Genomic DNA, 21,552 nt, shown 5'->3' on the forward strand with positions numbered 1-21,552 from the left:
TCTAATAGTAGTCAGGAAAACGCACAGCTCATAGTCAAGGAAGTCAACGTCAACTCAGGTCAACAGTCCATTAGGAATGAATACTACATTTAATTGAACACACGTAGGTAGGTACTGTTGCAAAGGAGGCTGCTGAGGGGAGGACAGCTCATAATAACGTCTGGAACAGAAAACACATGGGAACCATGGGAACCATTCCACTACCGCCATTACCACGAGCCCATCCCCCCAATTAAGGTGCTACCAACCTCCTGTGTACTGTAGGTAGGTCGCAGAGGAGGCTGGTGGGAGGAGATATAGGAGGACAGGCTCATTGTATTGGCTGGAATGGAATTAATGGAACAGAGTCAAACATCTGGTTTCCATATGTTTTTTATTTTAACTAGGAAAGTCAGTTAAGAAAATATTATTATTTACAATGACAGCCTACCGGGGAACAGTGGGTTAACTGCCTTTTTCAGGGGCAGAACGACAGATTTTGACCTTGTCAGCTCAGGGATTCAATCCAGCAACCTTTCGGTTACTGGCCCAACATTCTAACCACTAGGCTACCTGCCGCCGCTGTTTGATGTGGTTGATACCGTTCCATTTATCCTATTCCAGCCATGAGCCAGTCATCCTATAGCTCCTTCCACCAGCGTCCTCTGGTAGGTAGGTACTGTAAGTAGGTAGGTATAGTTGTAGTGACAACAAGTAATCTGGAAAAACTAGACATAGTTATTTATAAAATGTATCATTTCAAAAAAGAATTCACTTGCAGAGGCCTTTGGTGGTGAGCTGGTAAATTGTTCTACAATGTGTACTGTAGAATAAAATATGATTGTTAGACTGATCAAAAGACATGATTAGTGTGTCTATAGCAACAGTCCTGGATCCCAAAGCTATTCAATCACATGAGCATCATTTGTCCATCCCAGTTCCTATAGCCTATAGACAGGACCTGTGGGAGGGATCTTGAGCTGGACTGTCCTATCATCTTTTAAAACAAAGTCAAAGTGTCCTCTCATTGGTGGATGAGACTGTCAGTCAGTCTCGTCCTGCGAGCCAACAAAGAAGCAGATCTGTCGTGGGGAGGGGCTGGGCATGAGGGGGCGGCGGGAAGAGGGGGCGGTGGGGATGTTCCAGTATTGACTTTGGAGGTCAAGAGCAGAGAGAGCGAACCCGGAGAGGTGACAGTCTCTCTCCCTGGGTCCGTCACTGTCCAGGGGTAGGGGCAGGCTCATGCAATTCCTCAGGGAACCATCACTGCAAAAAGAAAAACACACAAGGCCATTAGCCTTTATTCATACTGTATGACATACATCCAAATCTACACATACACTCCATCCATCCATAATATAACCCAGTAGTAGAAACTCCACGTCTCTCACCTGGTTATGTCTGCTGGTACTCCTCTCCGAGTCTGTCTGTACACGCTCCCAGCTACATCCCCAGCCACCCCAGCTAGCCAACGCATATCTGCAGGCACCTCTGGGATCCACTCCACAAACCTGGAGTACAGGAGAGGGACAAGAAGAGTCAATGTACTGTGATGTACCACCAAGTGTGTGTGTGGGTGGGGGGGAGGTGGAGTCCCTGTGCAGCACATTCAAATGTATTGTGTTTAGTAGGAAACCTGTTTGTATTCCTAGTTCGTTTGTGTTCACAGTGTTATTTGTTTGCTGTGGTGGGCTAATGACTACTTTAAAGACTACTTTGTTGTCAGTGGTTGCTGTGAGGGCTAGTTTGAAGGTATTGGCTGCTGTATGCTAAAGGCTAGTTCTGCTAAAGGCTAGTTCTGCTAAAGGATAGTTATGCTAAAGGGTATTTCTGGGCTTTTTGAAAGCTGATTTGTTTGCATTACTGTTGTCATTGGTTGCTGTTTGAGCTACTGTGACTGCATTGAGTTCATTGAGGGCTTGTTAGTTTGTGGTAGGTAGCACTAGTAGTGGTATAGGATGTAAACTTACCTCTTGCCCACTGAGTAGGCCGATACCACAGGTAGTGTGCAGGGCAGGAGCATGTAGGAGGCCACTCTGACCGGCAGCATCTCAGACACCTGAGCATACAGACCAGGCTTCTGCTGGCACGCCTCACAAAACACTACAGTCATAGAGACACAATATGTCACACTTCGCTGACACGGGCACAGCCTCAGAGGACTTTCAGATACATACAACAACCACACGTCACTGACAAGAGCATGATAACAACACAATGTTAATGTCAGTGTTGTAACTAGATAACAACAGTTTCTAACAGCTTTGAGCAGAAAACATCTGAGTCTAGGTTAACCTCCCATCTACCTTTTTTGATTTGGGTTGGCAGGTTGTCAACAATCTGCTCGTCCAGCCACCAGTGCCGCTTCCTCAGGAGGCGGAGCCGGCGGAGCATCCAGTCCTTAGTGGTTTCCGTGGCGATGGGCTTGCAGCAGCAGGTGTGTGTGGCTTCTGATAGGCTGGGGCCGGCAGTCGGACACTCCAGCTTTAGCAGATCTGACATCATAAAGAATACATTCATCATCTTTGTAACACAGCATAAAAATATTACCCCATAAATAAATGCAGGTTAACTCCATACTTCATGTTGAACCCTGTACATCATTGATGCCCACTGCATGTACTGTATGTCACAGTAGCTTATGATCTTAGCACAGCCCACTACTACTGTGAAAGGCAACATGGTCATACTCACTGTTCTCCTCAAGAAAGCGAAGGGCGTCCTTGTAGCCACTCTGACATATCTCTGCCATGACCTGTCAAAGAAAACACATAGATCAAACCTATTGAGGTAAGGGATCATATGCAAGAGGTAGATTGAATAAATATAAGACATACTCCTAATCATATCACAGGATCATTAGGACTCAGATATACCCACCCAAACACGATACAGAGCATGATCTCACATTATGTGATTAGTTATAACTATCACTACCGCTGACTGATTTAGCAATCATGTTATCGCTAACAGTTAACAACCGTGTTAAACAAGTACAGCTGTTTATAACCACATAAAACAGAGGGGAATGACTAATATCAGCCGGAACCCTCCTGTGCAACAGTGTTTGACTAGGGGTTAAAGGTCAACGTGGCAGAGTTCTTTCTGTCCTCTGGCTACTCCTTATTCTGTGTTCCTACAACAACAAAGCCACAGGGAGAGAGGTATCTGGACAGATAACTTCACAGTGGCACGACATATGTGTGAATTTAGTCAGGGTAGGTTGAACACTATTACACGTGAAGGAAAAGGTAGGGTGGAGTCTTCTATGTGTGTGTGTCTGTGAATGTCATGTGTAAACAATATGTCAAAGGTGGCAGAGTGAAGTGAAACACACACTTCCTTTTCTAAGTAGGGCCTCTGCACATGGCTTTGTCGGTGGCATTTGGCATAATCCCCAAATTCCAGTTACAACATTCCAGGCATGAAGGGAAAAGACGGTGGCAGATCTTGGCAAAAACTGAACCAAGAGACAAAGACCAACCTCAAAGAGGGCAAAGTTCACCTGACGCTAAAAGTTGACTCCCATGTTATTATCCAGACAGTGAAGAAGTATGTGCAATACAGGAAATGTAATTCAACAAGGACAGAAGCCAATAACGTCCTGCCAGTATTGATCACTGTGGAGTTAGGGAGGAACAGGGGAGGACAAAGTTCAGATAAGAAGTATGGGGGGGGGGGTAAGGATAGGAGTCCAAAGAGGAGACAGGGTAAGGGGTGAAATGGGGGAGTTGGGGTTATATAATCAGGGAATAGGATAGTGGAAGGTCAGGGGCCCAGTCTCCCATACCAGACTACTACGCTCTCCTACAGAAATGTATAGAATGTTTAAACTATTTCAAGGGTACCTATATAAGGATTTCATAACACAAAACCCATACATAAGGCTTCTATTTACAAGTAGTCATAAACAACCCATCTGATGAATTGGACTAAGGAGCATCCTGATCCTCCATCCTACCTTTGGGAATAGGGCCGACATAAGGACTACAAACCTCTTCCCAGGGCCATGCATAACGCATTGGTAAGCAGTCATAGCGGTCTACCTACCTTGGGTTCTGGGGGGAACAGGGCATTGCTGAGGCGGTACATATTGTCCAGGTTCATCTGGATGGAGGTTTTGGTGAAGCGCAGCTCGTGGAAGTTGAAGGAGGTGTCCCGGGGACAGATGTCGCTCTCGCCGGAGAACGGAGAGATGCTGATGGTGTTCTTCAGCTCCGACTGAGGAAGGTTGTCACTGATTCCCCCATCCACGTAACGCTGGAGAGAGAAGAGGGGGAGACAGGAGTTTATTAAAGTCCAAAACGGAATAACAGAATTCCTCTAGACTTGTAGAGGGGAAACAACTGGAGAAGCGGCCACAGACTGCAGGTCGCCCGGGTAGGCGCAGGCCGTAGTCGACTGAGACACCTGCTCACACGCAGCATCTGATGAAGGCACAAAACACGACAGGACAGGGTGATACACAATCACGGCAAAAACACGACAGGACAGGGCGAAACGCAATCACGGCATGGTGAATACAATACAAGGAACCGACGGGACAGGAACGGATCACAAAGGAATAAATAGGGACTCTAATCAGGGGAAAGGATCGGGAACAGGTGTGGGAAGACTAAATGATGATTAGGGGAATAGGAACAGCTGGGAGCAGGAACGGAACGACAGAGAGAAGAGAGAGAGAGAGTGAGAGAGTGAGAGGAGGGGAGAGAGAGGGATAGAAGGAGGGAAAGAACCAAACAAGACCAGCAGAGGGAAACGAATAGCATGGGGAGCACAGGGACAAGACATGACAATAAATGACAAACATGACAGTACCCCCCACTCACCGGCGCCTCCTGGCGCACTCGAGGAGGAATCCTGGCGGCAACGGAGGAAATCATCGATGAGCGAACGGTCCAGCACGTCCCGAGACGGAACCCAACTCCTCTCCTCAGGACCGTAACCCTCCCAATCCACTAGGTATTGGTGACCCCGTCCCGAACGCATGTCCATAATCTTATGTACCTTGTAAATAGGTGCGCTCTCGACAAGGACGGGAGGGGAGGGAAGACGAACGGGGGTGCGAAGAAAGGGCTTAACACAGGAGACATGGAAGACAGGATGGACGCGACGAAGATGTCGCGGAAGAAGCAGTCGCACAGCGACAGGATTGACGACCTGGGAGACAGGAACGGACCAATGAACCGCGGAGTCAACTTACGAGAAGCTGTCGTAAGAGGAAGGTTGCGAGTGGAAAGCCACACTCTCTGGCCGCAACAATACCTTGGACTCTTAATCCTGCGTTTATTGGCGGCTCTCACCGTCTGTGCCCTGTAACGGCAAAGTGCAGACCTCACCCTCCTCCAGGTGCGCTCACAACGTTGGACAAACGCTTGAGCGGAGGAACGCTGGACTCGGCAAGCTGGGATGAGAACAGAGGAGGCTGGTAACCCAGACTACTCTGAAACGGAGATAACCCGGTAGCAGACGAAGGAAGCGAATTGTGAGCGTATTCTGCCCAGGGGAGCTGTTCTGCCCAAGACGCAGGGTTTCTGAAAGAAAGGCTGCGTAGTATGCGACCAATCGTCTGATTGGCCCTCTCTGCTTGACCGTTAGACTGGGGATGAAACCCGGAAGAGAGACTGACGGACGCACCAATCAAGCGACAGAACTCCCTCCAAAACTGTGACGTGAATTGCGGGCCTCTGTCTGAAACGGCGTCTAACGGGAGGCCATGAATTCTGAATACATTCTCAATAATGATTTGTGCCGTCTCCTTAGCGGAAGGAAGTTTAGCGAGGGAATGAAATGTGCCGCCTTAGAGAACCTATCGACAACCGTCAGAATCACAGTCTTCCCCGCAGACAAAGGCAGACCGGTAATGAAGTCTAAGGCAATGTGAGACCATGGTCGAGAAGGAATGGGGAGCGGTCTGAGACGACCGGCAGGAGGAGAGTTACCCGACTTAGTCTGCGCGCAGTCCGAACAAGCAGCCACGAAACGGCGCGTGTCACGCTCCTGAGTCGGCCACCAAAAGCGCTGGCGAATAGACGCAAGAGTGCCTCGAACACCGGGATGACCAGCTAACTTGGCAGAGTGAGCCCACTGAAGAACAGCCAGACAGTGGAAACAGGAACGAAAAGGAGGTTACTAGGACAAGCGCGGCGACGCAGTGTGCGTGAGTGCTTGCTTAACCTGTCTTTCAATTCCCCAGACTGTTAACCCGACAACACGCCCATAAGGAAGAATCCCCTCGGGATCAGTAGAAGCCACAGAAGAACTAAACAGACGGGATAAGGCATCAGGCTTGGTGTTCTTGCTACCCGGACGGTAAGAAATCACAAACTCGAAACGAGCGAAAAACAACGCCCAACGAGCTTGACGGGCATTAAGTCGTTTGGCAGAACGGATGTACTCAAGGTTCTTATGGTCTGTCCAAACGACAAAAGGAACGGTCGCCCCCTCCAACCACTGTCGCCATTCGCCTAGGGCTAAGCGGATGGCGAGCAGTTCACGGTTACCCACATCATAGTTGCGCTCAGATGGCGACAGGCGATGAGAAAAATAAGCGCAAGGATGAACCTTATCGTCAGACTGGAAGCGCTGGGATAGAATGGCTCCCACGCCTACCTCTGAAGCGTCAACCTCGACAATGAATTGTCTAGTGACGTCAGGAGTAACGAGGATAGGAGCGGACGTAAAACGTTCTTTTAGAAGATCAAAAGCTCCCTGGGCGGAACCGGACCACTTAAAACACGTCTTGACAGAAGTAAGAGCTGTGAGAGGGCAGCAACTTGACCGAAATTACGAATGAAACGCCGATAGAAATTAGCGAAACCTAAAAAGCGCTGCAACTCGACACGTGACCTTGGAGCGGGCCAATCACTGACAGCTTGGACCTTAGCGGAATCCATCTGAATGCCTTCAGCGGAAATAACGGAACCGAGAAAAGTAACGGAGGAGACATGAAAAGAGCACTTTCAGCCTTTACGTAGAGACAATTCTCTAAAAGGCGCTGTAGAACACGTCGAACGTGCTGAACATGAATCTCGAGTGACGGAGAAAAAATCAGGATATCGTCAAGATAGACAAAAACAAAAATGTTCAGCATGTCTCTCAGAACATCATTAACTAATGCCTGAAAAACAGCTGGCGCATTGGCGAGACCGAACGGCAGAACCCGGTACTCAAAATGCCCTAACGGAGTGTTAAACGCCGTTTTCCACTCGTCCCCTCTCTGATGCGCACGAGATGGTAAGCGTTACGAAGGTCCAACTTAGTAAAGCACCTGGCTCCCTGCAGAATCTCGAAGGCTGATGACATAAGGGGAAGCGGATAACGATTCTTAACCGTTATGTCATTCAGCCCTCGATAATCACGCAGGGCGCAGAGTACCGTCCTTCTTCTTAACAAAAAGAACCCCGCCCCGGCCGGAGAAGAAGAAGGCACTATGGTACCGGCGTCAAGAGACACAGACAAATAATCCTCGAGAGCCTTACGTTCGGGAGCCGACAGAGAGTATAGTCTACCTCGAGGAGGAGTGGTCCCCGGAAGGAGATCAATACTACAATCATACGACCGGTGAGGAGGAAGGGAGTTGGCTCGGGACCGACTGAAGACCGTGCGCAGATCATGATATTCCTCCGGCACTCCTGTCAAATCGCCAGGTTCCTCCTGAGAAGTAGGGACAGAAGAAATGGGAGGGATGGCAGACATTAAACACTTCACATGACAAGAAACGTTCCAGGATAGGATAGAATTACTAGACCAATTAATAGAAGGATTATGACATACTAGCCAGGGATGACCCAAAACAACAGGTGTAAACGGTGAACGGAAAATCAAAAAAGAAATAGTCTCACTGTGGTTACCAGATACTGTGAGAGTTAAAGGTAGTGTCTCAAATTTGATACTGGGAAGATGACTACCATCTAAGGCAAACATGGGCGTAGGCCTGTCTAACGGTCTGAAAGGAATGTTATGTTTCCGAACCCCATGCTTCGTCCATGAAACAACCCTCAGCCCCAGAGTCAATCAAGGCACTGCATAGCACCCGAACCGGTCCAGCGTAGATGGACCGACATAGTAGTACAAGATCTAGATGAAGGGACCTGAGTAGTAGCGCTCACCAGTAGCCCTCCGCTTACTGATGGGCTCTGGCCTCTTACTGGACATGAATTAACAAAATGTCCAGCAACTCCCAATAGAGGCACAGGCGGTTGGTGATCCTCCGTTCCCTCTCCTTATTCGAGATGCGAATCCCTCCCAGCTGCATGGGCTCAGTCTCAAAGCCAGAGGAGGGAGATGGTTGCGATGCGGAGCAGGGAAACACCGTTGATGCGAGCTCTCTTCCACGAGCCCGGTGACGAAGATCTACCCGTCGTTCTATGCGGATGGCGAGAGCAATCAAAGAGTCCACATCTGAAGGAACCTCCCGGGAGAGAATCTCATCCTTAACCACTGCGTGGAGTCCCTCCAGAAAACGAGCGAGCAGCGCCGGCTCGTTCCACTCACTAGAGGCAGCAAGAGTGCGAAACTCAATGGAATAATCCGTTATGGACCGTTCACCTTGGCATAAGGAAGCCAGGGCCCTAGAAGCCTCCCCACCAAAAACTGAACGGTCAAAAACCCGAATCATCTCCTCTTTAAAGTTCTGGAATTGTTAGAGCAATCAGCCCTTGCCTCCCAGATAGCTGTGCCCCATTCTCGAGCCCGGCCAGTAAGGAGTGAAATGACGTAAGCAACCCGAGCTCTCTCTCTAGAGTATGTGTTGGGTTGGAGAGAAACACAATCTCACACTGCGTGAGAAAGGAGCGGCACTCAGTGGGCTGCCCGGAGTAGCAAGGTGGGTTATTAACCCTAGGTTCTGGAGGCTCGGCAGGCCAGGGAGTAACAGGTGGCACGAGACGTAGACTCTGGAACTGTCCAGAGGTCGGAAACCTGAGCGGCCAGGTTCTCACGGCATGGCGAGCAGCAGACAATTCCTGCTCGTGTCTGCCGAGCATGGCTCCTTGGATCTCGACGGCAGTGTAACGAGCGTCTGAAGTCGCTGGGTCCATTCCTTGGTCGGTTCCTTCTGTCATGCAGGTAAAAGAGGACCCAAAAGCGACTTAACAGAAACAGAGTTTATTAAAGTCCAAAACGGAATAACAGAAATCCTCTAGACTTGTAGAGGGGAAACAACTGGAGAAGCGGCCACAGACTGCAGGTCGCCGGGTAGGCGCATGATACACAATCACGGCAAAAACACGACAGGACAGGGCGAAACGCAATCACGGCATGGTGAATACAATACAAGGAACCGACGGGACAGGAACGGATCACAAAGGAATAAATAGGGACTCTAATCAGGGGAAAGGATCGGGAACAGGTGTGGGAAGACTAAATGATGATTAGGGGAATAGGAACAGCTGGGAGCAGGAACGGAACGACAGAGAAGAGAGAGCGAGAGAGTGAGAGAGGGAGGGAGAGAGAGGGAGAGAGGGATAGAACCAAACAAGACCAGCAGAGGGAAACGAATAGCATGGGGAGCACAGGGACAAGAACATGATACGATACAACACATTCAAGGAAACATTCCCCTCTTGAGGGCATATTAGGCATGTCAGATTTCCCCTTAGCTAGCTTCTCCACACTGCCAACTCATGACCAAACAATCTCACATTACTATTTGGAGAATTAATCCATTTTTACACCAGTCCCATGTAATTATCCGATGCAGCTCCATTCCAAGTTCAGATGCTACCCTCTAACATTTCAACACAAATGAATCGTTTTCCAGTGTAAAACGCTGAGAACATCTGAGGGGAAAAAAGGATAGCAGTGCCAGTTCCAAAGCCAGATCAAGACTCAACTTGGCAGTGAGTTTAGCAGAGTTCAGGGCTGAGGACAAAGAATGCACTATATTTCCTTGTTCAGAGTGTCAAAGCCAACTGAGTCCAGTGATGAAATCTAGTTGAAATGAAACTTCATCACTTTTACAAGAAACTTAAATAAGTAGTATGCACATTATTCTGAAAAAGTACATGCTCCGTCAACTGACAGATAGTTCAACTTCATGCCCTCAGATATGCTGTTTATAAGTCATTTATTACTGTTCTATATATTTGTCATAATAGACCTAGTATGGGGCATATATCTATATAGAGAGATGAGGCAAACATCTATATAGAGACATGGTGTCACACCCTGATCTGTTTCACCTGTCTTTGTGCTTTACTACACCCCCCCCAGGTGTTGCCCATCTTCCCCATTATCCCTTGTGTATTTACACCTGTGTTCTCTGTTTGTCTGTTGCCAGTTTGTTTTGTTCGTAGAACCTACCAGTGTTTTTCCCCTCGCTCCTGTCTTGTCTTCATCTTGTCTTCCTGTTTTCAATTTTTTGACCAAGCTCTGCCTGACCTGACCTGATGTAACTCTGAGCCTGCCTGCCATCCTGTACCTTTGCCCCTGTTCTTGTAATAAACATTGTAACTCCGACACAGTCTGCATCTGGGTCTTACCTTAAAACATGATAAATGGAGCATACATCTACATAGAGAGATGGGACATAAATATAAATCCAGAGATGGGACAGAACGTGTCTCCTTCCTGAGCGGTATGACGGCTGCCTGGTCCCATGGTGTTTATACTTGCTAGGAGACAGAACGTGTCTCCTTCCTGAGCGGTATGACGGCTGCCTGGTCCCATGGTGTTTATACTTGCTAGGAGACAGAACGTGTCTCCTTCCTGAGCGGTATGACGGCTGCCTGGTGTTTATACTTGCTAGGAGACAGAACGTGTCTCCTTCCTGAGCGGTATGACGGCTGCCTGGTCCCATGGTGTTTATACTTGCTAGGAGACAGAACGTGTCTCCTTCCTGAGCGGTATGACGGCTGCCTGGTCCCATGGTGTTTATACTTGCTAGGAGACAGAACGTGTCTCCTTCCTGAGCGGTATGACGGCTGCCTGGTCCCATGGTGTTTATACTTGCTAGGAGACAGAACGTGTCTCCTTCCTGAGCGGTATGACGGCTGCCTGGTCCCATGGTGTTTATACTTGCTAGGAGACAGAACGTGTCTCCTTCCTGAGCGGTATGACGGCTGCCTGGTCCCATGGTGTTTATACTTGCTAGGAGACAGAACGTGTCTCCTTCCTGAGCGGTATGACGGCTGCCTGGTGTTTATACTTGCTAGGAGACAGAACGTGTCTCCTTCCTGAGCGGTATGACGGCTGCCTGGTCCCATGGTGTTTATACTTGCGTACTATGTTTGTACAGATGAACGTGGTACCTTCAGGCTTTTGGAAATTGCTCCTAAGGATGAACCAGACTTGTGGAGGTCTACATTTTTTTTCTGAGGTCTTGGCTGATTTCTTTTGATTTTCCCATGATGAGGTAGGCCTTGAAATATATCCACAGGTACACCTCCAATTGACTCAAATGATGTCAATTAGCCTATAATTTTCTGTTTTTTTCTGGCACAGTCAACTTAGTGTATGTGAACTTCTGACCCACTGGAATTGTGATACAGTGAATTATAAGTGAAATAATCTGTCTGTAAACAATTGTTGGAAATATTACTTGTGTCATGCACAAAGTATAGTCGTGGCCAAAAGTTTTGAGAATTGTTGTGAAGAAGGCTTCAGGCCGCCCAAGAAAGTCCAGAAAGCGACAGGACCGTCTCCTAAAGTTGATTCAGCTGCGGGGTCAGGGCCCCCAACAAGTACAGAGCTTTCTCAGGAATGGCAGCAGGCAGGTGTGAGTGCATCTGCACACACAGTGAGGCTGTCACGCCCTGACCTGAGTTATCTTTATTATTTGGTTAGGTCAGGGTGTGACAAGGGTGGTTTATTTAGTTTTTGTATTGTTTAGGGGGTTTTGTATGTCTAGGGGTTTTTCTAGTCTAGGTGTGTATATGTCTATCGTTGCCTAGATTGGTTCTCAATCAGAGGCAGCGGTTTATCATTGTCTCTGATTGGGAACCATATTTAGGTAGCCATATTCCTTGGTTATTTTGTGGGTTGTTATTCTATGTTTAGTTGCCTGTTCTGCACTAGCCATATAGCTTCATGGTACGTTTTGTTGTTTGGTATAATTTTGTTCAGTGTTCTCTCTTTCATTAAAGAGTTATGAATGCTTACCACGCTGCGCCTTGGTCTCATCAATATGACGAACATGACAGAGGCGAAGACTTTTGGAGGATGGCCTGGTGTCAAGAAGGGCAGCAAAGAAGCCACTTCTCTCCAGGAAGGAGAAGACAAGGTGAGCACTACAACCAGTCCTGTGTCATGCCAACAGTAAAGCATCCTGAGACCATTTATGTGTGGGGTTGCTTCTCAGCCAAAGGAGTGGGCTCACTCACAATTTTGCCTAAGAACACAGCCATGAATAAAGAATGGTACCAACACATCCTCGGTAGAGCAACTTCTCCAAACCATCCAGGAACAGTTTGGTGACAAACGATGCCTTTTCCAGCATGATGGAGCACCTTGCCATAAGGGAAAGGTAATAACTAAGTGGCTCGGGGAACAAAACATCAATATTTTGGGTCCATGGCCAGGAAACTCCCCAGACCTTAATCCCATTGAGAACTTGTGGTCAATCCTCAAGAGGCGGGTGGACAAACAAAAGCCATAAATTCTGACAAACTCCAAGAATTGATTATGCAAGAATGGGCTGCCATCAGTGCCATGTGGCCCAGTAGTTAATTGACAGCAAGCCAGGGCAGATTGCAGAGGTCTTGAAAAAGAAGGATCAACACTGCAAATATTGACTCTTTGCATCAACTTTTTGTAATTGTCAATAAAAGCATTTGACACTTATGAAATGCTTGTAATTATACTTCAGTATTCCATAGTCACATCTGTCAAAAATATCTAAAGACACTGAAGCGGCAAACTTTGTGAAAATGTATATTTGTGTCATTCTTGTCATGGACGTCGTCGTGGAAATGACCGGACCAAGGTGCAACGTGGTGAGCGTACATTTTCCTTTATTTATGTAAATGTCGCCAACAAAACAAGAAACAAAGCAACGACCCTAGTCACACCCTGGCCTAACCAAAATAGATAATAAAAGTCACTCCATGGCCCGGGCAAGACAATTCTCAAAACATTTGGACACGACTGTAGTTGTGTGGAGTGGTTGAAAAAATAGTTTTAATGACTCCAATCTAGGTGTATGTAAACTTTGACATCAACTGTACATCTATATAAATAGAAGGGTCATATATATATATATATATATATATATATATATATATACTGCTCAAAGAAATAAAGGGAACACTAAAATAACACATCCTAGATGTGAATGAATGAAATATTCTTATTAAATACTTTTTTCTTTACATAGTTGAATGTGCTGACAACAAAATCACACAAAAATTATCAATGGAAATCAAATTTATCAACCCATGGAGGTCTGGATTTGGAGTCACACTCTAAATGAAAGTGGAAAACCACACTACAGGCTGATCCAACTTTGATGTAATGTCCTTAAAACAAGTCAAAATGAGGCTCAGTAGTGTGTGTGGCCTCCACGTGCCTGTGTGACCTCCCTACAATGCCTGGGCATGCTCCTGATGAGGTAGCGGATGGTCTCCTGAGGGATCTCCTCCCAGACCTGGACTAAAGCATCCACCAACTCCTGGACAGTCTGTGGTGCAACATGGCGTTGGTGGATGGAGCGAGACATGATGTCCCAGATGTGCTCAATTGGATTCAGGTCTGGGGAACGGGAGGGTCAGTCCATAGCATCAATGCCTTCCTCTTGCAGGAACTGTTGACACACTCCAGCCACATGAGGTTTAGCATTGTCTTGCATTAGGAGGAACCCAGGGCCAACCGCACCAGCATATGGTCTCACAAGGGGTCTGAGGATCTCATCTCGGTACCTAATGGCAGTCAGGCTACCTCTGGCGAGCACATGGAGGGCTGTGCGGCCCCCCAAAGAAATGCCACCCCACACCATGACTGACCCACCGCCAAACCGGTCATGCTGGAGGATGTTACAGGCAGCAGAACGTTCTCCACGGCGTCTCCAGACTCTGTCACGTCTGTCACATGTGCTCAGTGTGAACCTGCTTTCATCTGTGAAGAGCACAGGGCGCCAGTGGCGAATTTGCCAATCTTGGTGTTCTCTGGCAAATGCCAAACATCCTGCACGGTGTTGGGCTGTAAGCACAACCCCCACCTGTGTACGTAGGGCCCTCATACCACCCTCATGGAGTCTGTTTCTGACCGTTTGAGCAGACACATGCACATTTGTGGCCTGCTGGAGGTCATTTTACAGGGCTCTGGCAGTGCTCCTCCTTGCACAAAGGCGGAGGTAGCGGTCCTGCTACTGGGTTGTTGCCCTCCTACGGCCTCCTACACGTCTCCTGATGTACCACCCTGTCTCCTGGTAGCGCCTCCATGCTCTGGACACTACGCTGACAGGCAGAGCACACCTTCTTGCCACAACTCGCATTGATGTGCCATCCTGGATGAGCTGCACTACATGAGCCACTTGTGTGGGTAGTAGACTCCGTCTCATGCTACCACTAGAGTGAAAGCACCACCAGCATTCAAAAGTGACCAAAACATCAGCCAGGAAGCATAGGAACTGAGAAGTGGTATGTGGTCACCTACTGCAGAACCACTCCTTTATTGGGGGTGTCTTGCTAATTGTCTATAATTTCCACCTGTTGTCTATTCCATTTGCACAACAGCATGTGAAATGTATTGTCAATCAGTGTTGCTTCCTAAGTGGACAGTTTGATTTCACAGAAGTGTGATTGACTTGGAGTTACATTGTGTTGTTTAAGTGTTCCCTTTATTTTTTTTGAGCAGTGTATATAGATAGATAGATAGATAGATAGATAGATAGATAGATAGATAGATAGATAGATAGATAGATAGATAGATAGATAGATAGATAGATAGATAGATAGATAGATAGATAGATAGATAGATAGATAGATAGATAGATAGATACGGCTGTGCAGGGGTGGAGGAGGTTAAACAGGATATCTAAATAGCTATCTGTGAACGTGACACACCAGACAATGGCCTATATTTATTGAACAATCTAGTGTGTTCCGCCTGTATTCTATGGATGTATAATTTGGCACTGAGCAAGGGACATGCCCAGATAGAGGCTATATGCCCTCAATGATAACAAGAGCAGATAGCAGTGAAATATACTAGAGAATAAGTGGCATAAATAGATCATTGATATATGATAGTTGATGTTTTGGAGGACTGTGCTCCTATGTCCTAGTGACTCAGTTTAGAATGGAGCCACCCTGGACTTCCTGGTCCCAATCTGCTGAGGCCAGAAACCAGTCTGGAAGTATATAATACACCACTGGTCTGCCAAGGGAAATGGTTCACGGGCTGATTAGCTCCTAGAGTAAGGTAGACTGACACATGAACAAGTACCAGAGTGTATGCACAGACCGACAGACACACAAACAGAAAAACAGAACATTGTGCTACACTTGAACCTAGCCACCTTATGACTATGACCTGAGCAATAAAGGCATTAGAGACGAGACCATAATAAACCCAGTCTAACATCTGCTGCTTTTTCTTAGAAAACAAGGAAACAGTGTTCAAAGAAACGTAAGAAAGCAGTTGAGGCATTAGGGCCTTGGGCACTTACCACTCCTTGGAAGGATGGAGGGATCAGGCCACAGTATATGGGGATGAAACAGCTACACAGCAGTGCCTGTAGACACATATCAGAGAGAGAGAGAGATGTTACACAGTCCAACCCAGTTTACATTACATACAACTCATGTAAACAGTCAATGGCAAGGCCAGTAGGTGAAAGGATAAATATGTATGGGATATGGAAAAACTCAAGTGCTCAGGGGTCTGCTAAATGACTTAAATGTAATGTAATGTGTTCAGGGCCCCTATTCACAATGTGTTTTACAGTATGAGTACTGATCTGCGATCAGGTGCCACCTCCTTATCCAACTGATCCTAGATCAGTACTCCTACTCGGATATGTTTTGTGAATAGCAGCCCAGGTGGGTTGAGTGGGGACACTCACCTGGATGAGCTCCTCCTTGGACTTGAACTCGGACACGATGACGTTTTGTCCATCAGACACGCGAGTGAGTGACACACACAGCCTCCCGGAGGCGAGTGTGTGCGCGTCGGCGGGCAGGTCGCGCTCCAGGCCCGACCTGATGACCTTGACCAGGTTGAAGGAGGGGTGGAGGGGACCCAGGTTACGCTTCCGGGCCTCCTTGACTGTCTCGATCACATCCTCACAGCACTTAGCTAGAGGAGGGGAGAGATGGAGAGACAGTGTGTTAGTTGTGTTTGGGCCTTCCGTTGGGAGGAATTGGATGTTTTTTATTCAAAGGAAGATTAATTCTCAAGGGAACTAAACAGTGATCTGTAGCTCACAAAACATTTCTCCACTGGTTTAACTTATTTACTGCTCTGCACCTGTACTGAGCTAGTTATGTGTGTTCATCTTATCTACACTTGGATGGAATGGATCTGAAGACTGTTATACACACAGACAGAATTCCAGTAAAGAAAATCAAGTGATTACAAAAACACTGAGGTAGTCTTATCTGGCTGAAATAAGGATGTTACTCGTACTATCAGTAGAACACATTGGAGTCACTGAGTGACAGTGAAACTCTGAGGACATGAACGGTAACCTATATCTTCCTTCTGCCAATTTTCACAACAATCCAGTACTTTCTTTTGACTCTTAATGACGCCTTCATTGACTGTTCACTCAATTGTTATCTCTCTATTACGATTTCAAATCTCTCACCCTCTTTAACTCTCTCTCTCCCGCTCTCATTTAGATAGGACACAACTGGGACACTTACTAAGTTCCCCAGTCTTCCGTCTCTTCACTATAAGGTTATTGGGTTTAAAAGACAGTGAAAGAGGCATGGTATCACACCGAGACTCAGCTAAGAGTCACGTTCTATGTCAAGCTGGGGCATGTTTGCTCTTAATCATGATTGCGTTTTCCCTCAGTCAGCGAGATCTATCAGTACCATTGGGAGGCCTCTGATCTAGAGGACCAATAGGTCAATAGTCCTATAACTGACCCAGATGACATTTATCAATGGTGTGACATGATCAATGAGTGGAAGGCTACCATATTTAAATACAGGCAGCCATTTTGGCTCTAACCATGTAATTATGTCATTCTTAATAATTAGTAGTTTATTACATGAAAATAATACATGCCATTTAGCAGATGCTTTTATCCAAAGAGATGTACAGTCATGTGTGAATACATTTTGTGTCTGTGTGGACCCGGGAATTGAACCCACTACCCTGGCGTTAAAAGCGCCATGTTCTACACTGAGCTACAAAGGAGCCCCAGTATAACCACCTATCTATTACATAAGAGCAAAGTTTTAAGCATTGCTGAAATAATTCCCCCCGTGTATCAAGGCCACAAGTGATTATTCTTTAAAGGTGTTTTAGTTGCTAATCTAAAATTGCGACTTTTGCGTAAAAGTCACCATCCAGGCATTCATTCCACTGATGACAGGGTGCGATGAACTCAAGGGGCCAGTGTAGGGTATTGGATGCTCACCTATGGATGCCTGGCTGGCGAGCACCGAGGCGGTTAGGGCACCGGCCGAAGCCCCGTAAATCTTGGTGGCACCTTTGATAAGGTAGGGCGCTTGTTCCAACAGGCAGCTGGCCACTCCGATGTGATAGATCCCCAGGAACCCGCAGCCGGCGAACGACAGATTCCATTCCTTCGTTAGGTCGAACATCCCGGGAGGACAGTCTTTAACGAGGACCTACAAGTTTGGGTAAATGCGCTTGTAATAATGACTCCCAAATTTTACCCTTGGAGTCTATAACAAGTTCCCTTCATTACTGAATGTCAACAACAGTTCCGAAAGAGGACGGCTCAAACTAGCGCACACTACTCAGTCTACTCCTCTTGTGTAACGTACAAAGAGACAGTTATGTATTGAGAATCGCTGGAGGGCTGATTTGCCATAAACTTCCCGGTTCCAGAACAGGGCAGGTCTGGCCAATCCGCATAAGGAGGCTGAGCCTTATTTTAGGTGGAGCCACGCCCCCACATTCTGCATCGGTAACACATGAAAGCGATGCAATCCATTCATGTCTATTATATTATAATATATTATATTCAAATCTATATTCGTTTCACCTGCCTGCTATTACTGTGACATGTCTAACTTTATTATTAACCGATTTCAGCCTATAGGCTAACATCCGGAGCATTCCATAGGCTCATGATACCATTCACGTATATTTAAAAACCGAATCTGTTGATTTGATCTTCCAAGAACAACAGGCCTACCTGCATCATATTGAATGCTTCGCGTACGCTTGAAGGGGTTCCTCTTCCGGCTACAGAGACTAGTGAGCACGCGCATACAACGCCACAGCGAACTGGTGCTGAAGCTGAAGAGGAGGCGCTCGCATTACATGATCTCATACAATTCCATCACGTTGCAACGACGTGATTGGCTGAAGCCTGGAGGCCAATGAGTACTTCGCTCACGCACTATCACGTCCTAGCCAAGCCATACTGAAGAAGAAACAAACTATCGCTCTCAAAACAAATCTAATTATAACCGTTGAATTGATTACGAAGATATTTTCGTTTGGTGCCCGTTTTGAGGATGGCCGAGAGCGGAGGATGGCCGAGAGGAGGCAGACACGCTAAGCACCCAGATAGAGTTCGAGAGCAAATACTTCAAGTTTGATGGAGTGCGGCTCTCACCCTTCTGCAGAGGAAAGATGGAGGAGATTCTCCCTCAGAAGTAGCGATTTATGGCTTGTTATGTATCCCAAGTCAGATTAACAATATTGACATGTGTTGATGCTATGCAATATGTTAGTACAATACCCTCACTACCCTGAGATGCAGCATGCTGTAGGCTTGAGAATGCAGGGTCTTAGGTGTATCAGTGGAGGCTCCTCAGAGGAGGGAGAGGAGGACCATCCTACTCAGTGAATGTAATAAAAATAAAAATAGTGAACAATTAAAAAGTTATCCTTTTTAGATAAAACTATACTACAAATATTGATATCACCACATAAACTGATTAAAACACACTGTTTTGCAATGGTCAGTAGCCTCAACAGCACTCACTCTCTGGGGTAGCACCATGGTGTAGCCGGAGAACAGATATTTTCCACACTCCTCTGGGTACATTGACTTCCATACAAAACCTTGGAGGCTCATGGTTCTCATCAACCTTCCATAGATTTACACATTAATTTTGACAACTTCCGGAGGACGTGCTCCAACCTATCAGAGCTCTTGCAACATGAACTGATATATTGTCCACCCAATCAAAGCATCAGAGAATTAATCAAGTATAGAAAGCTTAATCTAAAGCTAGCTAGCACTGCAGTGCATAAAATGTGGTGAGTAGTTGACTCAAAGAGAGAGAAAGACAATAGTTGAACAGTTTTGTACAGAAGCAGCAGAGAGAGAGCTACGATGCATTGCTTTGTCATTATGGGGTGTTGTGTGGAGATTGATGAGGATTTTTTTTTTTTTTCATCAATTTTTAGAACAAGGCTGTAACGTAACAAAATGTTGAAAAAGTCAAGGGGTCTGATTATATTCCGAAGTATAGCTTACATAGCTAATGCAGCTAGCTAATTTAGCCTACTCAAATACCCGGCTCAAACAGAGATGAATGCTATTTATGCTAGCTAGCTGGTTAAGGCTATCCAACACTGGAACTCTTCCAAGTCAAGGTAAGCTTTCGGTTTTACTTATTTATTACCATCGGGTCCCGCCAGTAACTGCTAAACTGCTTGCTGTGCACTGTACTGCGTGATTTTAACTGGTTAACAAACGTTTTAGTTCTAGTAGCTATGTTAGCTATGACATTAGCTAATATGGTGACTATGATGTAGGCTGTGTTTAATGGTTAGCGGTTATTGTACTGTATGAAGGTTTGGCTTGGAAAGGTTTTTTCGCTTGGCCACGGACAGCTGTTGTGTTCTGCACTGAACTCTATGAGCAAAGGGAAAAGGTGAGAGGAGGAGAGCACATAGATGCGAGAAGGAAATATACAACGAGCAAAGTGATGATGCTGTTCATATGTGGCTGCTATGAAAGTGAATTGTGTGTGCGGGTGATCAGTGGTGTATTCACTCGGCCGAGTCTGGTGAAAAAAAGTTTCTTAAATGGAACAAATGGAACGAAACGGGGATAAACCTACTTGAATTTGTCCAATAGAAACTCTTGCTTGCAACTGTTTGGCCTAATGATTACACTGTAGATCAGCTTGATGCAAGCAGGAGTGTGCAAGGCAGTATTCAATGTGTCACTGTCTGTCACCTTAATTACTCCAACTTGTACCTCGGCCTGTGCACCTACGTTACAAAGTTTCATTTGTAGGCTAGGCTGTAGGAACCACATGAAGGGTATAGGAGAAATTAGAGTAGTAGCCTAAACCTATCGATGTTACATTGAGCTTGTTGAATTGAATATGAATGACTGTCCTCCCTAATCTTAAACAGCACTGACCGCCACTGGTGTAGGTCTATAGTTGCTTTAGAAAGACAATGTCCCGTGGCAGCAGCTCAGGTTGATGTTATTTTGATCTTTTCCCGAAGACCACTAATAGAAAGGCTTCAGAGTGAAATATGTGAAACATATTTGGTGGAAAAAAATAACTAGCCTGTCATTGCACAGTATTTGCATATTTCCCAGTGATCTTTGCCCAAACTTAACTTTTCAGTGAGGTTTGTTGTGTGAACCCTACAAAAATGCTGACACAATGGCAGAGTTGAACTGCCAAGCCTGACTATTTCCTCTGTAAGTGTGCCTTAAAAACTTCTTGGTGACAGGGGGGCAGTACTGAGTAGCTTGGATGAATAAGGTGCCCAGAGTAAACTGCTACTCTGTCCCAGATGCTAATATATGCATAGTATTAGTATTATTGGATAGAAAATACTCTGAAGTTTCTAAAACTGTTTGAATGATGTCTGTGAGTATAACAGAACTCATATGGCAGGCGAAAACCTGAGAAAAATCCAACCAGGAAGTGGGAAATCTGAGGCTTGTAGTTTTTTAAAACTCAGCCCCTATTGTAGATAGATACAGTGGGATATTGGTTATGTTGTACTTCCTAAGGCTTCCACTAGATGTCAACAAACTTTAGAACTTTGTTTGAGGATTGTACTGTGAAGTGGGACAGAATGAGAGAGGAATGAGCCAGGTGTCTGGCAGGCGCGGTCACGAGAGAGTTAGCTCTCATTCCATTGCTTTACTACAGACATAGGAATTCTCCTTTTGGATTTGTTTACCAAACACCCTAACAAAAGAAGCTATTTGAACATAAATGATGGACATTATCAAACAAAACAAACATTTATTATGGAACTGCGATTCCTGGGAGTGCATTCTGATCAAGATCATCAAAGGTAAGTGAATATTTATAATGCTATTTCTGACAAATGTCGACCACCCAATATGGCAGATATCTTTTTGCTGCTTTGTTGTCTGAACGCTGTACTCAGATTATTGCATGGTTTGCTGTTTCTGTAAAGTTTCAAAAAAATTGACACAGCGGTTTCATTAAGGAGAAGTATATCTCTAATTCCATGTATAACAGTTGTATTTTCATC

General features: G+C 46.1%; 1 protein-coding gene across 1 annotated transcript; it reads right to left on the reverse strand.

The window, feature by feature from the left end:
* Positions 1-467: 467 nt before the first annotated feature.
* Positions 468-18,255, reverse strand: pnpla3 (patatin-like phospholipase domain containing 3). Its single transcript, XM_046299274.1, has 9 exons — positions 17,510-18,255; positions 15,983-16,215; positions 15,587-15,652; positions 4,030-4,239; positions 2,674-2,734; positions 2,286-2,474; positions 1,950-2,082; positions 1,371-1,490; positions 468-1,245 (listed from the first exon to the last, which is right to left on the reverse strand). The coding sequence occupies exons 1-9, from the start codon at positions 17,694-17,696 to the stop codon at positions 1,023-1,025; spliced, it is 1,422 nt and encodes a 473-aa protein (XP_046155230.1). The 5' UTR covers positions 17,697-18,255; the 3' UTR covers positions 468-1,022.
* Positions 18,256-21,552: the final 3,297 nt, after the last annotated feature.

The sequence above is a fragment of the Oncorhynchus gorbuscha genome, linkage group LG14, assembly GCF_021184085.1.
Source record: "Oncorhynchus gorbuscha isolate QuinsamMale2020 ecotype Even-year linkage group LG14, OgorEven_v1.0, whole genome shotgun sequence".
Lineage (NCBI taxonomy): Eukaryota > Metazoa > Chordata > Actinopteri > Salmoniformes > Salmonidae > Oncorhynchus > Oncorhynchus gorbuscha.